Source organism: Danio aesculapii, chromosome 1, assembly GCF_903798145.1.
Source record: "Danio aesculapii chromosome 1, fDanAes4.1, whole genome shotgun sequence".
NCBI classification, from domain to species: Eukaryota; Metazoa; Chordata; class Actinopteri; order Cypriniformes; family Danionidae; genus Danio; species Danio aesculapii.
The window spans coordinates 30,397,328-30,422,467 of NC_079435.1; the positions used below are offsets into that span (position 1 = coordinate 30,397,328).

General features: G+C 37.1%; 1 protein-coding gene across 1 annotated transcript in view; it reads left to right on the forward strand.

Moving 5' to 3' along the window:
• The first annotated feature begins 482 nt into the window (after window positions 1–482).
• The window catches only part of marchf4a (membrane-associated ring finger (C3HC4) 4a), an 80,605-nt gene continuing 55,947 nt past the window's right edge, over window positions 483–25,140 (forward strand). Inside the window, exon 1 of the mRNA XM_056458649.1 lies at window positions 483–2,282. Coding sequence (XP_056314624.1) covers window positions 1,827–2,282 — 456 coding nt within the window. The 5' untranslated portion in view covers window positions 483–1,826. The remainder of the gene's footprint in view (window positions 2,283–25,140) is intronic.

Sequence of the window (25,140 nt, forward strand, 5' to 3'; positions counted from 1 at the left end):
GTCATCTGCTACAGAGGATTTATGCTGAAAAATGTCATGCTGCAATTGCAGCTGTAAGACTTAAAGTTCAGGAAATGTCTGCACAGCGTTTACTTGATATCTTGTGTGTTTGGAGTTCAGCGGGTTCATCTCAGAGGGGGCGAAGAGAGGAACACTGGTAACACTGCCCTAGAAACACATGTGTTAGTGAGAAGGTCCCACATGAGAGCTGAAACCGAAACTGTGTGTGTGTGGCTCGTAGGATGAGGAATGCAGACTACAAGAATGATCTCCACAGGTTCGAGTTAAATATGTCTCAATTCGCAACCCAGTTTTAAATCCCACCGGCTTTCCGGGTGGATGAGAGTCAGGTCTTTATTTATTAGGAGCACAAATTGTAAGGACGTGGTTAAATTCGTTTCGTTGCCTTGCGCTCGCCCCCTTTGCTTGCATCACACTCTGGGAGAGAGACGGGCCCGCGCCTGGGAGCTGTCCCAGCCAACATGGTGCTGAAACCGCAGCGAGAGCGAGCATCCTTCGGCTTTACTGATGATTATCATAAACAACTCGTGCTAGAACTGCACAACGCCTATCGCCGCATGAACCGCAACGATTTGGGATTAAAACGCAGGAGCCACTTCATTATTTCGGGAGCATTTTGAGTCAAAAGAAAGGCGCTGTATGTGATAAAACGACGGACTGTGTGGATGGCAAACATATTTCCTCATCGTCGACAGCGAATCTGTTACAGCTCAGGACTGATTTTCGAGAGACATGTCTGACATTACGCGGGACAGTGATATAAACTGCCTTGGGATTTCTGCAACAAGGGCTGGGTGTTTAAAGAGATGCCTGCCTGAACACTGCCTGAACTAACAAGACGTTGGCACCTGACTTGTGAGGGATGCATTTGTTAGCGGTCGGACCTGAAACATGAGATGAACGCTAAGGACAATTGCTGGCTAATTGGCAAGACTGTAGCTGTATTTCGTTTCAGGCAAGGCACTTTGCGTTCATATTAACACAGTTGCACGTCAGCTATTCGCGTCGCTTTCGGAAGATGGCTAATGATTGAGGACAATGTAAATTGGAGAACAGAAAACGCTATTCCATGGCTGGTCCACACTGTCTGCGTGTGCATCGTAGACTTTAGTTGTTTGACTGTAAGACAAGCCAACGCTACCGTTTGTTTGGACTTGCTGACGAATAGCTTGCATTTCTGTTTTCCTCCTTTGATGAATAGATGCCACTGGCAAGAGTACCTGAGGGTAGAAGCTCTTTGTTAGAGGCTGTTCGCGGGAATCCCCTACATTTTTATTCAAGTCGATTTCCTTGTCCGTTTGGTTCCTGTAAAAATGTTCGATTTGACTGTTTTGGGGCCAGTTTTGTAAACGCCTTAATTAGTGACAGTTCTTAGGTAAATTAAAATGTGTCAACATTTAAATGACGTGGCTTTTATTCATGTGATAATATTACTTAACGTCTAACCATCATTAGGTTACCAAAGGAGTTACTAAACAGATTTTTGAGCGTTACATGTGCACGTTACCGCCGTCCACAGTCTACACGTGCGTACAATCATCTAAGTTGAAACGCGCTCATTAATGTAGCTCTCGGAATCTTTTAAAAACAAACACCTTTCAGTGTCCAAACGGCCACTTAAAGTTAGGCTGACTAGAAAGCGGTGTTCCTCCGGAGACTGAAGCAGCGACACAAGTGTTTTTCCTCGTTGGAAACTAAACCGTAAGTTGTGTTATGTGACCTGCTGGAGTCCAGTAACAGATAGCCTTAGCATTATAGGCCGTTTAAAACATAGACCGCCTTTCCATTATTCATAAGACGGGCACATGTTGTTGGCTATCGGTGTCATTGTATGGTGTTGGGGATTGTTGAGTCGCAGACCGATGCTGCGCCGCCAGGGCAAGCAGAAAGGCCGCTGTTGCGTCTTGTTCAGTGACCTGAAGGTTTTCCTACTCAGGCCACCGACACCGTCGGCATCGCCACCTGCCTTCACACCCATGAACGAACTAAACGCGGAGGGCAATGCGACGAGCAGCGCCACGGAGAGCCACTCTTTAGCCAACGGACATTATCAACCGGTAACAGGTGAGGAGGCTGTGGACACACGAGGGCCCGAAGAGTGGACCCATAGCGCAGTGGACCCGCCGAGGACGCTGGACTGCTGCAGCTCATCTGAAGACTGTTCTAAGGAGAAGCTGGATGAAAGGTTATCTCTTAACAGCTGCACGGACAGTGGAGTGAGGACTCCGTTGTGTCGGATCTGTTTTCAGGGCCCAGAGCAGGTAAGGACTCAGAGTTCACATTGCGCATGTTGCTAAGTTTGCTTATTGTCCAGAATTGTTCAGTGTGCTGCTTGTTGTATACACTGTAATTCTATGTGCTTCCAAAGTGACAACCAGTTGGGATAAGTTCATTGCACTTTTAAGATCCTTTTGAATATAATACTCAAGAAGCATATGTTGAAAACTGAAATAGACAGCAATGAAATATAATTCTAAGAACATTTTCATAGTAAATGAATAAATATTCCTTTGTAGTTCAATAAGTGTTTATTCAGCACTTAACCCAAAAAAAAGTAGGGAATGTCATTGCACTACATTTTAAAATTTCACAACAATAGCTTGGGTATTAAAGAAATTTCCTGAAGTCATGCTTAATTTTACTTAAGTTACTTAAGTAGGAATGCAAAGTTATTTTAAAGACAGAAAATAAAAGCACATTTTTTTGCAAAACAGATGAAGATCATATCATAAAATAAATAAATAAATAAATAAATAAAGTTATTATTTAAACAAAAAATGTTTACGTGAGATTGCATTGGACAACACTATTTTTTTGAAGACAGAAAGAACACAAGAACATTTTACAACAAAAATGCAACAATGAAATTACTAATAATAATAATAATTCCTAACATTTATATAGCGCTTTTCTAGACACTCAATGCAGTTTAATCATTTGGGGAAACTCCCCATCCACCACCAGTGTGCAGCATTCACCTGGATGACGCGACGGCAGCCATATTGCGGCAGACTGCACACCACACACCAACTAATTGGTCGAAGAGGAGACAAGAGTGATGAAGCCATTTATGTTATGATGATGGTTAGGAGGCCATGATGGACATGCCAGAAAGAATATCCTGGGATTTTTAATGACCACAGAGAGTTAGGACCTTGGTTTAACGTCTCACCCGAAAGACCGCTCACTGGGCAGTATAGAGTCCCCATATATGTAATGAGGCATTAAGACCCACACCATTTCCGGCAGATAGCAAATGATAGTGAGCACTGTATTCATAGATAATTGACTGCTTACTCAAAAGTAAAAATTCTGTCCTTATTTTTTTCACCTTGGTGCCTTTTTTCATCAGAACAAAAAAGATATTTTGAAAATGTCAGTAAAGTACGAGACAGAAGCTTTTAGACTTTCTCTGAATGAGAGTAAAATCACAGCAGAATAATAGCCATCTGCACATATTTTAAATTATCCAAAACTCTTTGTGTGTGTGCGTGTGTGTCTGTGTGTGTCTGTGTGTGTGTGTGTGTGTGTGTGTGTGTGTGTGTGTGTGTGTGTGTGTGTGTGTGTGTGTGTGTGTGTGTGTGCGTTTCAAGAAAAAAAGAAAGGCAAGTCTGCCTCTATATTTAAAATATATTTTTTACTTTTACTTTTTACTTTTATTTTATTTTATTATTATTTTACATAAAATTTGCCAAAATGTCTAAGATGATTGAAAGTAGTTCTGAAATAAGTCTAGTATGAATTTCTTCCTATTACACCTGATATTTTGTTATCCAAATGTGTATAATGAAATAAGTTTCCACGTCATTGCTGTTGTTCTTGAAGTGATTTGTCCCCATAAATCTGTTACTCTGCTTCAGTGATTTTATGACAGTGGCATTTATCCACAGCTAGGTGATTTGTTGTAATGGAATGGATCACATGACGGAAAGGTCAAGGGTTTGGACACAAAACATTGATCAAAGATTGACATCCATTACGCTGAAAATTGCATATGACTGGCATACAGACAAATCTATTGACTGGTTTGATATTTGCAAGCGTTTTGTCTGTGTGTTTATGTGTTGTGACATAGTTCTGCATATTTAGCATCAGTGAGTTTATCGTCCTCTTCACAGGCTGATTTAGCTCGTAAATGAAATAATTTCATTTTCTCTTTCTCACCCCACACGTTCTATCATTCTCTCTCGGTTGCTTACTGTCTCTCTCCTTTTCACTTTGCCCATGTCTCTTTCTCCTTCCTCCTTCCATTAATGTGGGCTGCGGCAGAGTTGTGTGGCTGCAGGCTGATGGATGGGCCTGTGAGTGTAATGAGAGCTGTGTCGAGAGCAGATGGGACTGAGGAGATTCTCTCCGCTCTGACTGAGCTGTGTATACGTCTCCAATCCAGACACACACTCCTTCTCATTTTCTCTCTTTTCGCCACTATGCTTTAACTTTCTCCAGCTGCTTCTTCCTATTTCTGTCCTTTCATCTATCCCACTCTCTTTCAGAACCCCAAGTAGTGAATAAGTTCCCCTGTTGTACCCAACAGTAAGGGCAAGAGGGTCCTTCTCTTGTGCACACTGAACACGCAGGAACAATTACATGCTTGAGAACAAAAATAATCATTTTCTCATTCTCCACTGTCCTCACGCGCTCCCTCGTCCTCAAAACCACTGAGGAAAAAGTGCCCTGGACCTCCTAGGGTCTTGTTTTAATCAGTGTGAAAACAAGAAATGAAGGAGGCGAGAATCATCACAGATCTTGGAGGTGCTTTGAGTAGCATAACTCTTTTTCACACCCTGTTGTGAGGAGTCACGTACATGGACATCATTTCACCTTCATCTGAGAGAGTAATTGGACCACTGTGCTATTGGACATGACACAGACTAAATCATTAGTTCATTGTAGCATTATTAAAGTGTTTGAATTAGATGCATTGGCTTTATACTTAGTTTAATCTTTCTTTAAGTACACTGTAAAACCCAGAAATTTAAGGTAACTCAAACCATTTGAGGAAACTGATTGCAACAAACCATTTAATTAAAAAAGTAATCGTAATGATTAATGATTAATCCATTTGAGTAAAGGAATCAGTTTGAGCACAGTAAAATCAATTAAATGAAGAGAACTCAAAGCAATTGAGTACTGTAAAACCCACTAAATGAAGGCAATGCAAACCGTTTGAGCATACCGATTGCTACAAACTATTTGAGTTAAACTAATCTATGTGAGTACCATGAACTGACTCTATTTAAGTTGAAGTAATGAGGTATTTAATGAACTCATTACCTTTAACACTGAGTTCAAAACTCTTCAAATGAGTGGAATTAACTTTCAATAAATTTTGAGTTCACTACACTCATTCCATTTGATAAAGTTGACTGTTGGGTTTTACAGTGTAATATCTAGGTGTACTTGTAGAGCTTGTGTTTGTTTAGAAGGTGCGATATTAAGTCATTTGTCCAAGTATAAAGTGCATCATGTGCCATTCACCATTTAGAAAACATTGATCCATCCATATTGGCAGAAGGGTGAAATTGCATGTTTTTCTAGCAAGCAGAAATGTAATTTAGTTCTTATTCAGGAGATTTACCTTACAACCCATTAGGGTTGCACAATGTATTGCTTCAGCCTCGATATTCCAATTTGCGCATTCTCAATAGTTAAGTCAAGGGACGTGTAATGTTGAGTTGGTATTATAGTCGAGCAGGAGTTCTAACCATAATACAGTAAAAATGCATAATTTGCATGTGTGTTTAAGGACAGTGACTGTGAGAATTTCGGAAGAGCTTGAAGCATTAAGGCACAAGAAACTGTACAATTTGTAGCTTTTTAATAAAGGGTAATTTTTAGAATTATTAATATGATGTTGACTACAGTGCTATTTTGTATTTGCTTATTGAATTTCTGTACGTGAATACTATTAAGACTGTTTATTTCATTTTTTATATCTTTGCTCGAAATGCTTGAAATTTGTATTTTATATATTTTTTTAATGCAAATGATTCAGTCACCTTCAGGTTAATCTCAATCAACCTAAATGAATGAATTCTTTCCAAATAGAGCTATTAAAACAATCTGGTTAAATTGTATTGATATGGCAATATATGTTGCAGAAAAATACAACCCATCCAGCTATACAACCCATAGAGATGTTGTGTCCACATTTTTCAATCAAAAATTTTCAATCAAAATTTGAGGTAATCTCAGCTGAAACATAATTGCAGAGCAGGACATATAGTAGATCCTCCTTTTGATAAAAAAAAAAAAAAACAGCTAATGGCATTTTGTTTGTATCACTGCTCTTCCAGTGAGAGTGGTTGAGATCAGAACGTGAAGCATCTGGAAGGGGGCGTGAGATGTCAGATACTAAAGAGCATTTGATTGGTCAGATGATTTGATGAAAAAAAAATTTATTCATTTAGTCGGAAGTGACAAACTGCTAGTTTTTGATGTTTATATAAGGTTTATATTTTCTAAATGAGAATTCTTTGGAGCACACTAGTTTACCCTTAAAACGAGCATACAGATACTAAAATCTAAGAATATTTATTTTAATCTCACTCTGTCTAGGTTTTTGCAAAACCTAAAATACATTGGGCTGCACAGTGGCTCAGTGGTTGGCAATGTTACCTCACAGCAAGAAGGTCGCTGGTTCAAGCCCTGGCTGGGTCAGTTGCAATTTCTGTGTGGAGTTGCCTGTGCTGGTGTGGGTTTCCTCTGGGTGCTCCGGTTTCCCTCACAGTCCAAAGACATGAGCTACAGGTGAATTGAATAAGCTAAATTGGCCAAAGTGTATGTGTGTAAATGCGAGAGTGTATGGGTGTTTCCCAGTGCTGGGTTGCGTCTGGAAGGGCATCCGCTGCGTCAAACATATGCTGGATAAGTTGGTGGTTCATTCTGCTGCGGCCCCTAGATAAATAAAGGGACTAAGCTGAAGGAAAATTTATGAATGAATGAATAAAATACATTGTTGGGGTATGTTTCACTGCATTTTAAAAATGACACATTAACAAGAGGGTGTTGCTTCTCATATAACTGACATATGCTGAATCATACCTTAAACATAATCAATAATGTTAACAAAAGCAAACATGTCTTTTAACAAGCAAACATGCCAGCAATGCCTTTAGTATTGTGCAAGGAACAACACCCATTTCATGCTATTTTTGCCAATAATCTGCTCCTCTAATCATAATTCATGTGAAAAAAGGCAAAAGTTGTTTTTCAGGACAGTCAATCTGTTGCCAAATGGGTTAGTTTGCAAGTTATGTTAGTGATGTTACTTGTTAGTTGATGTTTCAGCTATTGAACAGTGTTTGGATAATGTTTATGTGTTTGGATAATGTTTATGTTGAGTGTAGTAATAATAATAATAAGTGAATGTTTATAATGTAGTTAAAGTGGCTTTTCTGACCAATGGGATTTCACATTGAACAATCCTTCAATAGAAATCACCACAGAGGAATGAACCATATGATTTACACAGCCGATGCCCTTCCAGCTGCCACCCAGTACTGGGAAACATCCATATACTCTCATTCACACACATTCAATTTAGTTTATTTAATTCACATATACCACATGTCTTTGGACTGTGGGGCAAACCGGAGCACCTGGGAAAAACCAATGCAAACACGGGGAGAACAGCAACAGACTCCACACAGAAATTCCAACTGACCCAGCCAGGGCTCGAACCAGCAGCCTTTTTCTGTGAGGCGACAGTGCTTACCACTGAGCCACTGTGTTGCCTTTTTGACAATATCAAGATGTTTTATTCGTAATATGCATTGCCAAGAGCTTAATTTAAACAATTTAAAGGCAATTTTATCAGTATTTGGATTTTTTGAAGCCTCAGATTACATATACTAAAATAGTTGTATTTTAACCAAGTATTGTCCTATCTTTACAAATCACATATCCGTGGAAGGCTTATTTATTAAGCTTAAAGTGATGTATACTTTAAGTCTCAATTTTAGAAAATCAACACTTACGACTGGCTTTGTGGCCAAGTGTGCATTTTCTGCACAACTGGCAGGACCAAGGACTTTTAAAAAATATTGCATTTTAAAAATATTCACTCCAGCTTTACAGTCCAGTCTTGTTTTAACACATTACAACTCTGACCAAAATTAATTATGCAGCTTTCAACTGTGAATCAAAGAGATCTAACAAATATTTGTAGAATAATGCAAGCGGTGTTGCGGGGGTGGTTAAGTGACAAACAACACAATATTTTTGCTTTCCATTTCCATTCTCTTTTTCATTTGATCTTTCTCTCACAATTTATTGACCATCCAGTGCTTTGATGCTATAAAATACTGGCATTGTAAAACTCCTGTGTGACCTGCATTAATATGTCTTTCTCATGAAACATGTTAACATTATTTTTACCCGAAGAAATTTAAAGTGTTAACGTAATTAACAATAATTGTGAAAGTGAAGTTACTGAAAGCAGGGCTGCCAACTTTTGGCTTTAGCTAGGACTGAGAATTTAAGACCCGCCCATATCCACAAGCCATGCCCCCCACAACCAAGCCACGCCCCGTTTATTTATAAATATATAAAATGATAAATATATAATTTTAATAAATGCTTTTTAAAGTATTTATTAGAAATTAGACTATCATTACTATTATACAATTATTCTATTATAAATAAATAGATGAAAAAAATCCATTTTAAATGTAACTGTAAAACAATGTAAAGATACAACTGAAGTGATATGCTAAGATCATTTAAGAAATCTTTTGCGTAATATATTAATTTCAGGACAGCATGGTGACTCAGTGGTTAACACTGTCGCCTCACAGCAAGAAGGTCACTGGTTTGAGTGACACATGTGCTATGGGGGAATTGATGAACTAAAGTGGTGGTAGTGCATCAGTGTGTGCGTGAATGAGTGTGTATTGGTGTTTCCCAGTACTGGGAACTTCCCAGAACTCAGCTGGAAGGGCATCCACTGCGTAAAACATATGCCAAAATGGTTGGCAGTTCATTTCGCTGTGGCGACCTCTGAAACACAGACTAAGCTGAAGGAAAATGAATGAATGAATGAATGAATGAATGAATGAATGAATATTAATTTCATTAGAATGAAATTCTATAGATTGTATAGAACACAAAATCCTGGTTTCTCTCTAGGTTTTTTAATTCTTCACTTTCGCCAATTGGTGAAGTTTTTTCCTCGCCGCTGTCGCCACTGGCTTGAATAGTTTGGGATCTGTAGAGCTGCGCATCGATGGATTTGCTCTTCAGTGTTTGGACTCTCAGTAGTGATTATTAAACCACACTGAACTGAGCTATACTGAACTGAACTTAAACACTGAAAACTGAACTGACACGGATTCAATTTACTATGATCTTTCATGTGAAGCTGCTTTGACACAATCTACATTGTAAAAGCGCTATACAAATAAAGGTGAATTGAATTGAATTGAATTGAATTGAATATGCTAGTCAAAATAAGATCATCATCATATTAGTTAAACTTTTATTTTGTCGATTTCCAAAATTCACTGCGTGCTGACACCTGTACATTAAAGACTGTTAGCCTTGCCATAAAACGCAGCCCCTTAGAAATGTGCATCTATTAACTTAAATTGATAATTTTTAATAACATCATGACACTAATGAGAGTAAACACTTCCCTTTCAGAAGATTACAGATTTGCTTTTACGTTTATTTGTAAACCTAGTGCGTTTTAAAAGGCGTTTCACTTATTGTTTTTGCTTAATCCATCAACATAATAATCATATTACTTTTTAGTCAATTATGGCCTTTGGTTTTCATGTAGACTGAGAATCCCAATGAAGTTTATGAAAGGCAGGCCCGGATTAAGAATTCAGAGGCCCCTGGGCAATGTATTGTAGTCCCCCTACCTGGTCGCAGCCCTATAGTTGAATTTAAAAATAAGTAACAAAATATTTTTTAGTAAAATTAATCTATAATGTATTGCCCGCATTTTTTAAATAAATTATATACAGTACATATATTTCTAGTCTACAAATATTTAACTTATTTTTAAAGCAGACTTTGAAAAAAAATACTAATACAACTAGTGAAAATTAATTAATTTTAATATACTTGTTCAAGTTCACAGAAGCAGTACTAAAAATATTGAAAGGTATTTTTAATGTATAACTTCTATAAACTTATAATGCATATGATTTGGATATAACACCTCTCCAATCCAAGTCTATGAATCTGAGTCTTCCAAAATACACACACTTATTAATGATTCCTACTTGTCTTCCTCATGATGAAGAGTTGGCAAAATCTGATATGTAGTGGGGGAAAAAAGAAGAATGTGTCTATCAGATACTGGATTCGAACCGGGTTCATAATCGATTGTGTCAAAACATGATGTTATGCACTTAACAAGCTACACCACTCACAACTGCTATTTGTGACTCTCTTTAGTTATGTTGTCTCTGTCAATCAAACGGTAGTGGGCAGGAATCACACAACTAGCTTATACGCTGTGTGAGCATGAGAATACTGTCAATTGCGTGACTCTCACGCCGAGTGCGTAAGAGTTGGCAGCCCTGCTGAAAGCGATGTAATTTACTTGTTATTTCTGTTTATTTATTTGTTTGTTTGTTTGCTTGCTTGTTTGTGGAGCATTTTGGATGTTTCTGTTCAATTTTACCTCAGCATGATTGTCTTGTTTAACTAGATCTTATGCATTGAGGCTTTTCATTTTGAATAAGCCTGCCTGTTGCTTCCAATGAACTGTTATGCCATTTTTTAACCCACCGTGTTTAAGATCTGGTTTGTTTAATTATCTACACTGACGAAGTGGGTTTCACACCAAACAATACAAACGGCATTAAATTTCATTTTCCCATGCCATGTCTTTTAAAATACAAACATTTATTTTCAATAGATTTTGCTATTGAAAAATATGATCATGCTTACTTTTAAATGTATGCTGGACTCTTTGGGCACATTTGTCAGTGGCATCAACACACTGTTGCCTGGCTATCAGTTTCTCCATAGCTGGTTAGGTAGAAGTCTGTTGTTTATTTTTATTTATTTTTTGTTATTGAAAAAAGAAAATATAAGATAAAAGGAGGTTAAAAAACAGAAATAACTGATCCTCGTCCATATTGCTGTTTACATTACACTTGCGTACATGTACACTTGTGATTGATGCATTTGTATTACATTTCGGAGATCTTTGTTATCATTGCCACAGTGGACAATAAAACCATATTCATGCTGACAGACCCAAATCGGTATCGAATAAAACAGCAAAGAGAACTGTTTGCCCCGATAGTGGAGAAGTGGCTATTGATTTCCAACTAGCGTCACCAATTGGAGCTATTTGAGAACTTAAGTTGCTGTCTTTGTATGCAAGTATCTCAGCATGATGAAGAGCTTTTTTTACTGAAACTTTTCTAGTTTTATTAATATTTTCAAATAAAAATAGCAGCATGCAGTTATTTTTTGTATACAAAATGTTGTTATTCATAAAAAAAGAAATAGCAAAAGTCAGAAAAAAGCATGATGAATCAAATACCTTTTAAGAATAGAATGCACAAGCAACAGTAAAACAATTTACCATAGAACTGACTCAGTTTAGCCTTTTTACTGTGCTAGAAAGGAAATTATATGTGGACAATAATGAACACCACAACCTCAATGTGCCAGTAAACTTGTGGTTCAGTCAAAAGCATTGTAATAATTACTTAAAGAAAGGGACATTCTCAAGGCCATTTAATGTGCACAAAACTTTAAATTTACTTCCAGAAGCCGCCATTGATACAAGACAGGATAGATTTATGCATTTGTGTTGTTTGTTCCAAACATCCTATCAGCAAATCTTTTTTCCAATCTTCAGTTGTCAAGTTTTGATGAGCCCATGTAAATTGCTTAAGTTTACTGTTCTTAGCTGACAAAAATCATGGTTTTATTGAGTGTTTGTTTGAGACACCATTGCCTTTCATCTGCTCAGACCAGTCTGACCATTTTTCACCTCTGGCATCAACAAGGCATTTTTACCCACAGAACATTCATTTGTACGATTTTCTCATCATTCTGTTAACCCTACAGTATATAGTTTTGCATCGAAATCTAAGTAGCATGGGAGCATTTCCAACTAGTCCAGTATTTCCCATTTGTTTCATGGGAGTATGTCCAACTAGTCCACATTTGTTTTGTCTTGTCCCTCATGGCATTCTGGGGTGCTCTGGGAGGGCATTTGGGGCCGGAGGTGCTCTGTTATGGGCTGTCCGGTTTTTATAATGACAGAACAGGAGTTTGGTTAGCATTGCTACCAATAAGTCACACTTTTTGCCAGTGCATGTTGGACTCTGGCGGTGCTTTGTCCCCAGTTCTTTTCATTATTTTATGGACAAAATTTCTAGGCACAGCCGAGGGTCAGAGGTGGTCTGGTTTGAGGACCACAGTATTTCATCTCTGCTTTTTGCAGATGATGTTGTCCTGTTGGCTTCATCAGACTAGGACCTTCTGCATGCACTTGTATGGTTTGCTGCTGAGTGCGATTCAGATCAGATTGAGATGAAGCACCTCCAAGTATTTGGTCATGGTGCTTGACAGGAAAAAAAGTGGCTTGCCAGTTACCATCTCCAGGTTGAAGGAGAGTCCTTACCCCAGGGGGTTTTATCACGTGTGAGGGAAGGATAGACTAGTTCAGTGGCAGCAGTAATGTGCACCCTCTGAGATAAGATGATAAGATCTGTAACCCAGGAGGAACATTTTAAGACTTTTAAGACTTAAAAAGACTTTTAAGACTTTCAAAATTTTAGGCCAGGACATTCCACGTCCCTCTCAAGCAATCCGTTGTTAAATGAACTAGCACTGGTTGAGAGTTTGGAAAATGGAAGTGTGCCTGTACAATAAAAAAGAATGCAACTTTTCAAAGTCTGCCAACCATTTCCTACTGTATTTATTCTGCTTTGCTGAAGATGATGTTAGACAGGGCTTGTTTTTGGGCTGTGCTGTGGACAGTGAAAGAAAAAAAGATCAAGATTCTTACACTGGGGCCTGCAAAATAAATAACGGCTTCTTTAATGCTCTTCTATTTCTTTAATGCTCTCCTACACCACCAGCCCCATACACTGAGTAAAGAAGAAACGTAAACCAGTCATATGAAGGGCAAAAATTGCCCCACCATTTTTCATGCAAATGTTTCAAACAAAGCTGTTTTCTACTAGCAAAACCACCACCTTTAAACAAACGTTATATTTATACATTTAGAACAACAGATTCAGATTAATGATTCTTATTTAAATTGAATGCTGAATTTGGAAATGATCAGTTTAATACATTGTAATGGTCTATGTTAATGAACGAATGAATGAATGATTGGATGAATGAATGAATGAATGAATGAATGAATGAATGAATGAATGAATGAATGAATGAATCTGACTGGCAGCAGGCCAAATCAATTTTCAGCCCAACAGGAATCCTCCCTGTGTTTTTTTTGGCCATTCTGATCCTACAAGTTAGTCTAGGGTAGGGGTGTCAACCAGTTCCTTAGCAGGCCTGCAGAGTTTAATTCCAACTCTGCATCAACACACTTACCTGCAGGTTTCACACAATGCTGCGGTCACACAAGAGTTTGTGTGTGGGAAATTCTGTAGTACGGCACTGAAAAAGGCCGGGATTAAACAAGCAGATTAGCCACTGAAAAAAGTAAGTGATTGGTCCATGTTTTAAATTTCTGTCCAGAGAGGTCATGTTTTAATCTTCAATTGGTCTCATGCAGTCAAGTGATGTGATTTCGCAGGTCAGAGTGAGCTCCTACTCCATACAGTTAGTAGTGACCATTGCATAGCGCAAACCACGTGGGCCCACCCACAAGAGGAGGTGAAGGAAAGTTGAATCAAAATCTGACTCCCTGGACAAATCTGGACACTTTTATCGATAATTTTTTTTCCACAACTGACAGCAAGAACAAACATAGAAGCATTGTGTCATTGACAAGCATCACCTAATTATGTTCAAAAGAATTTAAAACGGCAAATGAGCTGAATTTATACCCCATTTCGAAAGTAAAACATACTCTAACATTAAGTGCAGTATGTGGGTTCTTGTTGTGGTTTGGTGACTGCTGGTGTTGGTTGCTGTGTCATAAAAATTATGACAGTTAAAGTAACTAGGTTAATTTCGATTTAAATTAATTTAAATTAAACAAAATGTTGGTCTAATATTTTGGGCGTTTTTTGTGTGTGTGTGTTTTGGTGGGTTTTGGACAGCTTTTGGGCTGGAAAAATTCAGCTATCTCTGGCAACACTGACTGCAACAGAAATAAGTAGTTGGTGGTGAGTGATGTACAACAGCAAAGAGCTAACTACATAAGTATTTACATAATTGCAATATAAAAACTGAGTATTAGATTCAGAAGGGGGCAAGGCCAAAACAACTAACAGAAGAGCTAACTTTTGAGATAAAACTTCTAAACTGAAAAGAAAAAAAAACAAAATGCAATCAACAAAGTAACTAACTTCCTCTACTTACATAAACAGGATAAAACAAAACAAATTGGCACCTGCCTTCCTCTTAACCCAAAAAGAAACAAAATAAAGATAAACCAATAAGGCTATTGAGCAATTTAAAGAGAATAACAATAGAAGATGTTCTTCTTCTGAAGCCTCGACACAAATGAACACTTTTTCACTAAATCATATAACTGAAGCTTTGAAAAGCAGCAGGTCTGGATGTGAGGACAAGTTGCACCATCTAACCATCACCAACTCCTAAGAGCTTTTTGAGAAACAGCTCTTGTTAAACACTCTGTCTCCTCTCCCTCATCCAATCACACCATGGATCTAATAATCAGTGGAAAATACGATTTCCAGCAGGGAGATCCAACACATGCTGTATTTAAAAGTGCCTATTTACTATTCCTATTCACTATTCCCTAAATTAGTCCACTAATATAGTTCACTTGAAGAAGTGAAGGGAACGAGTGAGTGAATTTAAGCACTAAGTGCACTGGAAGGAATGCCATTTTGTTTGTACTTTGATGTTTGATAAATACCTCAGAGGGATTCGATTTTAAACTTATTGGTCAGACCAATAAGTAATTAAACAATGTATGTTGATTTCTATCATGTATGTTAACGTTACTTTAATCAAATGAAATGTAATTTTGAAACTTATCACTGAGGGCGACGTGCTGTCGCCTCATAGCAAGAAGGTCACTGGTTCGAGCCTTGGCTGGGTCAGTTGGCGTTTCTGTTTGGAGTTTGCATGTTCTCCCCGCTTTCGCGTGGGTTTCCTCCAGGTGCTCCGGTTTCCTCCACAGTCCAAAGACATGCGGTACAGGTGAATTGAGTAGGCTAAATTGTCCGTAGTGTATAAGTGTGAGTGAGTGTGTATGGATATCCCAGAGATGGTTTGCGGCTGGAAGGGCATTCGCTGTGTAAAAAACGTGCTGTATGAGTTGGTGGTTCATTACGCTGTGGCGACCCCGAATTAATAGAGGGACTAAGCCGAAAAGAAAATGAATGAATGAATGAATGTAATTTTGGACCTTATCACTGAGGGGGACGTGGTGGCGCAGTAGGTAGTGCTGTCGCCTTACAGCAAAAAGGTCGCTGGTTCGAGCCTCGGCTGTGTTAGTTGGCGTTTCTGTGTGGAGTTTGCATGTTCTCCCCGGGTTTGAGTGGGTTTCCTCCGGGTGCTCCGGTTTCCCCCACAGTCCAAAGACATGTGGTACAGGTGAATTGGGTAGGCTAAATTATCCGTAGTGTATGAGTGTGAATGGATGTTTCCCAGAGATAGGTTGCAGCTGGAAGGGCATCCACTGCGTAAAAACGTGCTGGATAAGTTGGCGGTTCATTCCGCTGTGGTGACCCCGGATTACTAAAGCGACTAAGCTGAAAAGAAAATGAATGAATGAATGAATGAATGAATGAATGAATGAATGAATGAATGAATGAATGACCTTATCACTGATAGGCTCCTACTGTGGGTGCCATCTTGTGGTCCGACACAGCAGTTTATTCGGCACAGGAACTCTCATCGTGCATTATGGGTATTTTATAGCTGTTGAGTGTACAGGAGTTGAACACTATTGCTGTGCATTGTGGAATTGATTGAGTGCAATTCAAAACGTCCACTATGGTTTCTGATACCACTAGAAATGGCTGCTCCCTCTAATAATGCATTATATGAGAGTATAGGGAGGCAATGTGAGATACATCCACAGACAGAGAGAGAAAGGAAACACAAAAGCACATTGTGCCCAAACAACAAAGTATATGGCTCAAGACGTATCATACTAGTAAATTAAACATCAAATTTTTATGTAGAGAGAGAATGCTGATGTACGTAAATGAATGATGTTAATTTAAGCTTGCATGGGAAATATTTACAGATTTATAAGTGTACTCATTTTCAACTCCTCTACCGTATTTCATAAACTGTTAGAAATTCCTCTTTGACAACTGTGATGCCTAATGACTTTTTTTTTTGTAAAATCTTCCCAGTAACAGTGTTATTGATTGTGGTGCTTCCTGCTTTATGAATTTCATGAATCACAACCATACTGGAACAACCATTCAATAAACAAGTTATTTATTGACTGAGTTAACATTTACACAGATTATTGCCTTCAACTATGTCTATTTAAATATTGCTTGGGGACCACAAATCCTTTTATTTTCATTTCTTAATAGACACAGAAAGTAATCAAACTGAACATGTTATATACTCTCGTCTTATATCTTATATACTCATAATTTATATTTTTTATGGGCAGCACGGTGGCTCAGTGGTTAGCACTGTCACCTCACAGTAAGAAGGTTCAGGAGGCATTTCTTTGTGGAGTTTGAATGTTCACGTGGCTTTCCTCTGAGTTCTCCGGTTTCCTCCACAATCCAAAGACATGCAGTATAGATGAATGGAATAAACTAATTGAAATAGAGACTAAGCCGAAGGAAAATGAATGAATAATATTTTTTTTTTATCTTATTGATGATAATAATTTTTCCCAATGATGCATTGCAACTGGAAGGGCATCCACTGTGTAAAACATATGATGGATAAGTTGGTGGTTCATTCCACTGTGGCGACCCCTGATGAATAAATGGTATAGGCAGATATAGGTATAGGCAAATGCTAAGGGCGCCGTACATCTATGGGACGCCAGAAATGAGGGAGGAAAAAAGTGTAACTTCCACTATTCTTAAAACTAGTTAGTATTATGACTTCAGAAAGAATAAGCCCATATTGATTTAGCTGCATAGTCAAAGCCTAATATAGCCTACTCGCCTAAGACGCCCAACATGTCAAAATGTCCCAAACTGTCTAGTGCGCAGGAGAAGAATAACGCTACAAAGACAGAGGTAATGTTATGATAAAGATGATTATTTTGCTGTATTCGATGATTGATAATGCCTCCCGTTTTTGCCCGCTATCATCCCGTTAAAGTATTTTCTCATATTTTCCCCATATTTTTAATCTTACGATGAAAAGTGAAAGTACCAAGTCGATTAAATGCTGTTCATTTTCCATAGTTGTAAGCCTAGCTGTTGTTTGTAGTGTTACAGTTCATATTGTTTAAAGTGTGTTTATCAAAAACGTTACATCACTATTAAAGTGTACATCAACATTGTTAGAGCATAGCTTAGCATTACCACATGGCATATTATACTGAAGTTGACCCATTCTTTGCATTCGCTAATTAAGATTTCACTGTAATGACAATAAAATTTCAATTGTTACTTAATTGTTATATGAATTACTAATATAGTTTGTATATCAGGAAAAAGTACATTGTGTATTATACAGTATAGTCTACATGTATGCATGTATCTTTAGGTTTTATATTTATGTTACTTTATTTTTGAAATCATGTGTTTATAGACTGGTGTCACTTACTCCTCTTCTGTCTTCAGATGTGCTGCTGAGTCCCACTGTTGCAAACCCTTCTTTCTAAGTATTTTGAATGTGCAATTGCTTTGTTTAAATAAAAGTATGTTCAAGACAAAGCTATTAGGTTTCTTATTAGAATATGAGTTATATGTACACTAGCGGTGCAATTTACTGTGATGCGAAAGGGGCGCCACCTGAAATCTTGCCTAGGGTGCCAAATTGGTTAGGGCCAGGCCTGGACTAAGCTGAAATGAATGAATGAATGATGATAATAATATTATCTGATATGAAGGAATTAGTGTTTCAATGACATAAATGACTCTGAGTGACAGGCATTTTCTGATTGAATCAGTATTTTTGGAAGACATCTGTTGAGTCTTTATATTCTGTTTTGACATTGATTGAACCTGAAAAATGTGACTCAAAAATCTTCACTACTAATGCTTACAAAAACAAGCCATGTGATTTTTTACAAAGTGAAATACCATGAAAGATTTCAGTGCTTTTTCACTGTTTCCCAGCAAACTTGGAATGCTACTCAATCCATTCAATTTTGAAGACTGAAAATAACTACTGAATAACTGTAGGTTGTAGTCTCTAGTGCTTTTCTGTACAGTATACTGAATTCATTGTTTCATTTAGCTTTTTTCTGTTTTGAATAAATTACATTTTGTAGTCTTAATCAATGCTGTGTCATCACAAAATGATAAGAATTTATCCTAATATTGTCTAAAAACTACTTTGCCCTGGGATATTGCCTGCAATACAGAATGTGAGTTTCTAGGAATGTCATGATTATACTGGTATTGACAATAAACTTATTTTAAAAAATGAACGGTTGTAACGAATGGAGGAAGATCAAACAGATGTGCTTCATTATTACATAAACTTTTTAAGCAGCCCCCAAATACCAATCTTGATAGGTGAGCTTCAAAGACTTTCACACTTACACATGAAAATAACTGGACATTTCTTTTAAATAGTTCTATATTCTAGAATGTAGTTAATGTTGTTGTTGTGTGTGTGTGTGTGTGTGTGTGTGCGTGTGTGTGTGTGTGTGTGTGTGTGTGTGTGTGTGTGTGTGTGTGTGTGTTTGTGTGTGCGTGTGCGCGTTCGCGTGTGCATGTGCGCGTGTGTGTGTGTGTGTGTGTGTGTGTGTGTGTGTGTGTGTGTGTGTGTGTGTGTGTGTGTGTGTGTGTGTGTGTGTTTATGTTCATAGGTAGACTGCTATGTCTGTGTTAAATAGTGTTTATTGATTTACTGGAAGTACGTCAATCTTCTTGGTATTAAAACCCTTTGAAGTATTGCTGAGTAATTAACTCAAATACCCTCACATAAGTGTTTGATATGTATGCACAACTAATGTGGTTTAGAGAGCAACTGTATGCATTGTATTTTGGTACTTGTAACATATGTTGAGATTATAAAATCTTTAACACTTCTCTATGAAATTACTCACCAAGCATATGTAAATCACAAGCCTTAGACAAAGAGCCATAAAACAGGCTAGAAGACAACATCTTATTGGCTAACTCAACCTCTGAGTTCACAACATCAGCAATCCTATTTAAGGAAATGAACAAGTTTACACCCTCCTTTTCATACCCCTCTCTTGCCTCTCTGACTCTTCTTGCTCTGACCCTTAAACTGGATTTATACTTTTGCCTGGCGCCACATCGCGCACCTCTGCTGAGTGTGTGCGCACCTCACGAAATGGACGAGGCTTTTATATGTGCTGCATTCGTCGCTGTGATATTCCTTAAAACGACAGGGGGTGGTCAAAAGAATATTGTCATAATAATGTTGAATATTTTTAAACTAATTATTTTTATAAATTATTTTAATGATTATAAGGATTATTATAACCGTTCAAGATTTTTTTTAATCAAACTTTGATGCTTCACTTGCTTTTGTTCATATTTTGGACAGTTTAATCTATTAAAGTTTATTAAACTATTAATGACTACAGAATATGGCTTGCTCTACAAATATATATATTTTTATTAAGGCAAGAATAAAAGCAAAAAATGTACCTTTACTAAAAACACAGATGTTTTTTTTTTTAGATTTAGCCTGCTCCACAATTCACACGTTTCTGTCTGGCTAGTTTCTGTCCTATACTTATGCTAAAAAGGCAATAATGGTCCGACATTCCTGGCCATTATCACCAATAAAGCCCAGAAAAGCAGGGCATTAATTAATAAATTAAGCAGTTAATTTTAGTTCAGCTACCATTAATTCATTCATTTTCTTTTTAGCTTAGTCCCTTTATTAATTCATCAGAGCAGAATGAACCGCCAGCTTTTCTAGCATATGTTTTACGCAGCGGATGCCCTTCCAGCTGCAACCCATTACTGAGAAACATGCATACACACTTATTCACACACATACACTACGGTCAATTTAGCTAACCAATTTTATGAGCCTAATTCGCCACACAGTATTAGTGACAACCAAGATTTTAAAAATCAATAGTACGCCTACAATAATATGACAAATAAATAGTGCAGTACCAGTCACTGTGGAGTTATTGCACATTATTTTTTTTATTCATGCTCAACAAACTTGTGCAGAAAATCCAAACTCAAAAGTAAAAAGCATCCATTAACAGTAATTTAAAGCCATTTTTGGCATAAAAATAATGCTGCAAGGAGTTCAATTCAATTCACCTTCATTTGTATAGCGCTTTTACAATGTAGATTGTGTCAAAGCAGCTTCACATAAAAGGTCATAGTAAATTGGAACAGTGTAATTCCCTTGAAGTAATATAATTTCTGTGATGTCAGTGAAAATGGACTGAAAATAGATAGTTTTTGTTGTTGTTGTCTTTGTTGTCAGTTGTGGTACTTTGGCATTGTAAAACAATTTCCATTTTAGTTTTCTCTGTTACGAATAAATGTCTAGTTTGTATGCAGTGATGTGAAATAAAGAATCTCGTTTTGTGAATTCTTTTACCCATGATGATTGTGTTTTAAAAATCTGACAGCCCTCAATGCCATAGGAAAGGCTAAAAGAGTTTTGTGCTAACTGCAATAACCTCAGACTATTTTTAAGGTCCAGTCCATCCAGGTCTCTAGCTGCTTTTACCAGCGTGTATGTTTAATAGAGAATTATCTTGGCTGAAAAGAATCACTTTAAATTTGCATTGCAATATGCTTTTAGAAAGCACATTACACACAGGCCAGTGGAAAAAGCAAGAAAACAGCATTTCTCTCTCACTCACAGTCTGTCTCCAACAGTTTCTCACCACCCTTCAAGTATGCTAATGATAGGAAATACGATTTATTTTATCGCCGCTCAGGGCTGTTTACAAGAATCCTCTCTTTCATTTTTCTTCTTCTCACACTGCCCTACGCTTGCTGTCTCTTTTTCTGTTTTTCTCCTTATTTTCTTTCCCTTCGTGCCTCTTTAAATAAAACTGGAATAAAGGTAGTGCCTCTCTGTCATTATAAAACACCCTGCTGGATTCTTACAGAGGGCTCGTTCCTTTCTGCTCCCATGAATTGACTGCTATGTAACGCTGACCTAACATCCAGTGCAATAAATTGAGGCTGCGCTCACCGCCGAGGGCTGTAAGGGGTTATGTATAAAGGATCAGTCATTCAGATTGTATTGATAGTTCTGCTTTAATACCACAATTAGATAAAGTGTTCTCTTCTCCCACTCTGACGAGCCGCTCTCTGATCTTCCATCAGACATCAGCTACTCAACGTATCATTACAACTCCAAACCATCAGTGATTATGGATAATTAGTGTGAATCTGAATTCACGCGACAAATGGATGTACGTTCAATTCCAAAATCTCATAATAATGCATGTCAAATGAAATCAGAGGGACTTTACTCTTGGAATTATCCACATTAAGTGTTAAATGTTCTGCGGTATGGATATTTGACCATAGATGTATCAGTAGAGCAGTGGCCGATCTAGGAATTATTAAAGGCATGGGCCAAGGTGGGGCCACAGTTCACAGAGGGGGCCAAGTTATTCAATTGGTGCTAGCACTGACAGATTATTGGGGGGATTTCTGTGATGACACACTCAAAGAGTTAGAGAGTATTCTAGGTTCATTAGTAGAAAACAGACAGCACAAAAGTTAAGGTACACAGGTAACCATCATCAGACACATGATTACAGCTGGAATAATATGGCATGCATGTCCATAAAGGTATAAAAATAACCAGGGCTTTGTTTCATGCAGAAGTTTGCCAATTCTATTTGCTGTAATCATTTTCACAAATTAAAATTGCTGTATGAGTGATAAATAAGAACTTATGTTGTTTAATGAATATTTATAATTATTAGTATGATTTCATAAATTGCTAGCTGACTACTAAACATAGTACAAAAAATAGTCCTTCTTTCCTGAAATGTCAGCAGACAACATGGCAGAAAATTGGCCTATTACTGTTTTAGATTTTTTTGACCTATTAAAATATATATTAATACATATAGGTATATCATATCATTTCCTGGGGTTAATTTTACATCTGCAAATAGCAGAGATATGTTCAAAGGTGTTAAGTCCTTACCTGATGCACAGCAATCATTTGTTTTAAATGTCATGCATGATGCAGCTATTTTAAAAAGGAGATTTTTTAGACGCGTTGTTTGTGTCATAGCTATATCAGATATCATGTCATGTTAACCGAAGATTTTCGGTTAATGATGTCTGTCATATTGACAGATTTTCTTGTAGTGATAAAACAGCACAGTAATTCTAAACAGAAAGAATCTGTGTTGCACGGTAAATGATAGCACAGAACCTGTTTGAATCTTTTGCTTTCACTATCGATTGCACCTTTACCGTTGACATAACAGCTCAAAATGGGCATTTAATATAACACATACAGTTAAAGTCAGAATAATTATTTTCACTTTCAATAATAATAATAATTATTTTAATTTTCACAGTATGTCTGATAATATTTTTTTCTTCTGGAGAAAGTCTTATTTGTTTTATTTCGGCTAGAATAAAAGCAGTTTTTAATTGTTAAATATACATTTTAAATATGTTTATTATTATCCCCATTAAGCTATATTTTTTCGATAGTCTACAGAACAAACCATCATTATACAATAACTTGGCTAATTACCCTAACCTGCCTAGTTAACCTAGTTGAACCTTTAAATGTCACTTTAAGCTGTATAGAAGTGTCTTGAAAATGTACTTCAAAATTCATGGCAAAGATGTGTTGAAAAAAATATTCTCTCCGTGAACAGAAATTGGAGAAAGGAATAAATGGGGCTAATAATTTAGGGGGGGGGGGGACTAATAATTCTGACTTCAACTGTATATGACAGCTATGAACGGAATAAACCTTGTAACTCTGTTCAACAAATTACATGTTTAGTCTGCTTACATGTGACTGTCAATTTTGTTCCATTTGAAAACATTTGTCTGAAAGTGAACTACGCCAAGCAACATTCTGACAATTGTAGCAGTAGCAGGTAATATCCGGCGTTCGACAAGAAATTAAAGTGTATCTTGACTGTATGTCCGAGCTTTAATATAAATCAGCAATCACTTAGAGGAGAGGGACACTACATGGGCCAAACTGATTTAAACGGGGGCCGGTGACCCTCTGGCCCCACCCCTAGATCCGCCCCTGCAGTAGAGTGAATCTGAATAACAACATACACAGTTGATACATGTTTTATGAAAGTAAACAGCATCAAAGGCACAGATTTTCCCAAAGCTAATATAATCTGTTTAGAGCTAAAACTAGTGCTGAGATTAAGGCCTAACATGCTAATCCTGTTAATTATAGATTGTTCATGACAGATGAAATAGCGCGCACACATTCATTTATTTGTCAACCCAGAGTCTCATAAGAAATCTAATCCTCTCAAAGACAGAGGAAGTGACAGAATACACAGTATACAGATATGTAGTCATTGGGCCAGGAAAGTGGCAGTTTAAGTCTCTTAAGGCCTAATCCAGCTGTTTCTCTTTGTAAAACCCTCACTGGGGTGTTATGTATGAATATGAACATATATACTCACAACTCACAGGCTTGTCTCTGTGTGTAGACTGTGTATCGTACAGTCGTTGAATGTATGTGAGTTTTGTAGATCTCTCATATTTAGATATTTTAAAAACTACCAAAAGGTAAATCAAAAAGAATCTCTAATGAATAAGAGACATGTAAAGATATACATTTAAAACAGTGGTGCAGGGCACACATGACATATAAGGAACTATTGTGCTCATGGGGACCCAGGATCAGTCTGATCTGGGTCACATCCCGAACCCATTCCCCTCTCTCTTTCTCCGCTTTTTTTCTCTCAACCCTCCACTGCCCTATATAACAAAAGTAAAAAAGGCCAGTAATTAAATATACATATACTCCACTGAAAAGTCCTAAAAAATACACTTTGAAAATTACATTTTTATATATAAATTAGTAATCAATTTATTATAAATTCATGTTGTTATGAAGTGGATGCCTAGTCCATAACTGCTACTTTTCATGAAATAGAAAAAAGCAGTATTTTCAAGAATTACCATGAAATACAAAGGATATTTAAGAAAGTGGCCATGAGTAGAACGCAAATAGAACAAAAGGAGTCATTTGTTATGCCTGTTATGTTGATTCATAGAATGCACCATGTTGCCATGTCTACTTACTATAAGCAATGCTTATTTAGTGTCTTTTTACTTAAACAATTCAGCTTGTGAAGTTAATAAATTGTCATTTGCAGGTTGTGAAATTTTGGTAAATAGTTTATTTTGAAGCATTTGAGTTTAAGTTTGGATTTTTATTAATTTATGTGTTTGAGTCACAGTTCTACCAAAAAGAGTTCTAAAAGTTATAATCAGTAGGCTAAAAGACCTTGTCAAATATAGTAGGGTTGCACAATACTGGATTTTTGCTGATATTTTCAAACTCTTTCGGCTGTGCTGATGCTAATATCTTTTCTGTTTGTGGGATTTTAAGGTGTTAATTTATTATGCTAGGTCAGGTTTGTGAATTGTATTCCATGTAAATGCTTCCCACAACAAATTACAATCAGACTAGTGATTTTATGACCCCAACTGATCCTTTGCTCCAAGATAAAAATAACTTTTTTTTTTATAGTGTAGTTATTATAACACAGCAGCTTTTTTTAATGGACCAGGCACTAGGACCTAGTGGGAGGCTGCTTGGAAGCAACATTGGAAAGAACAATGACCTCTGTATGAAAGAATGTCACTATAGTCAATAAGTCATATCTTTTTTTTCATAATATGACCAATATATCAAACAAGACTAAATATTTTATAAAATAAAATCATG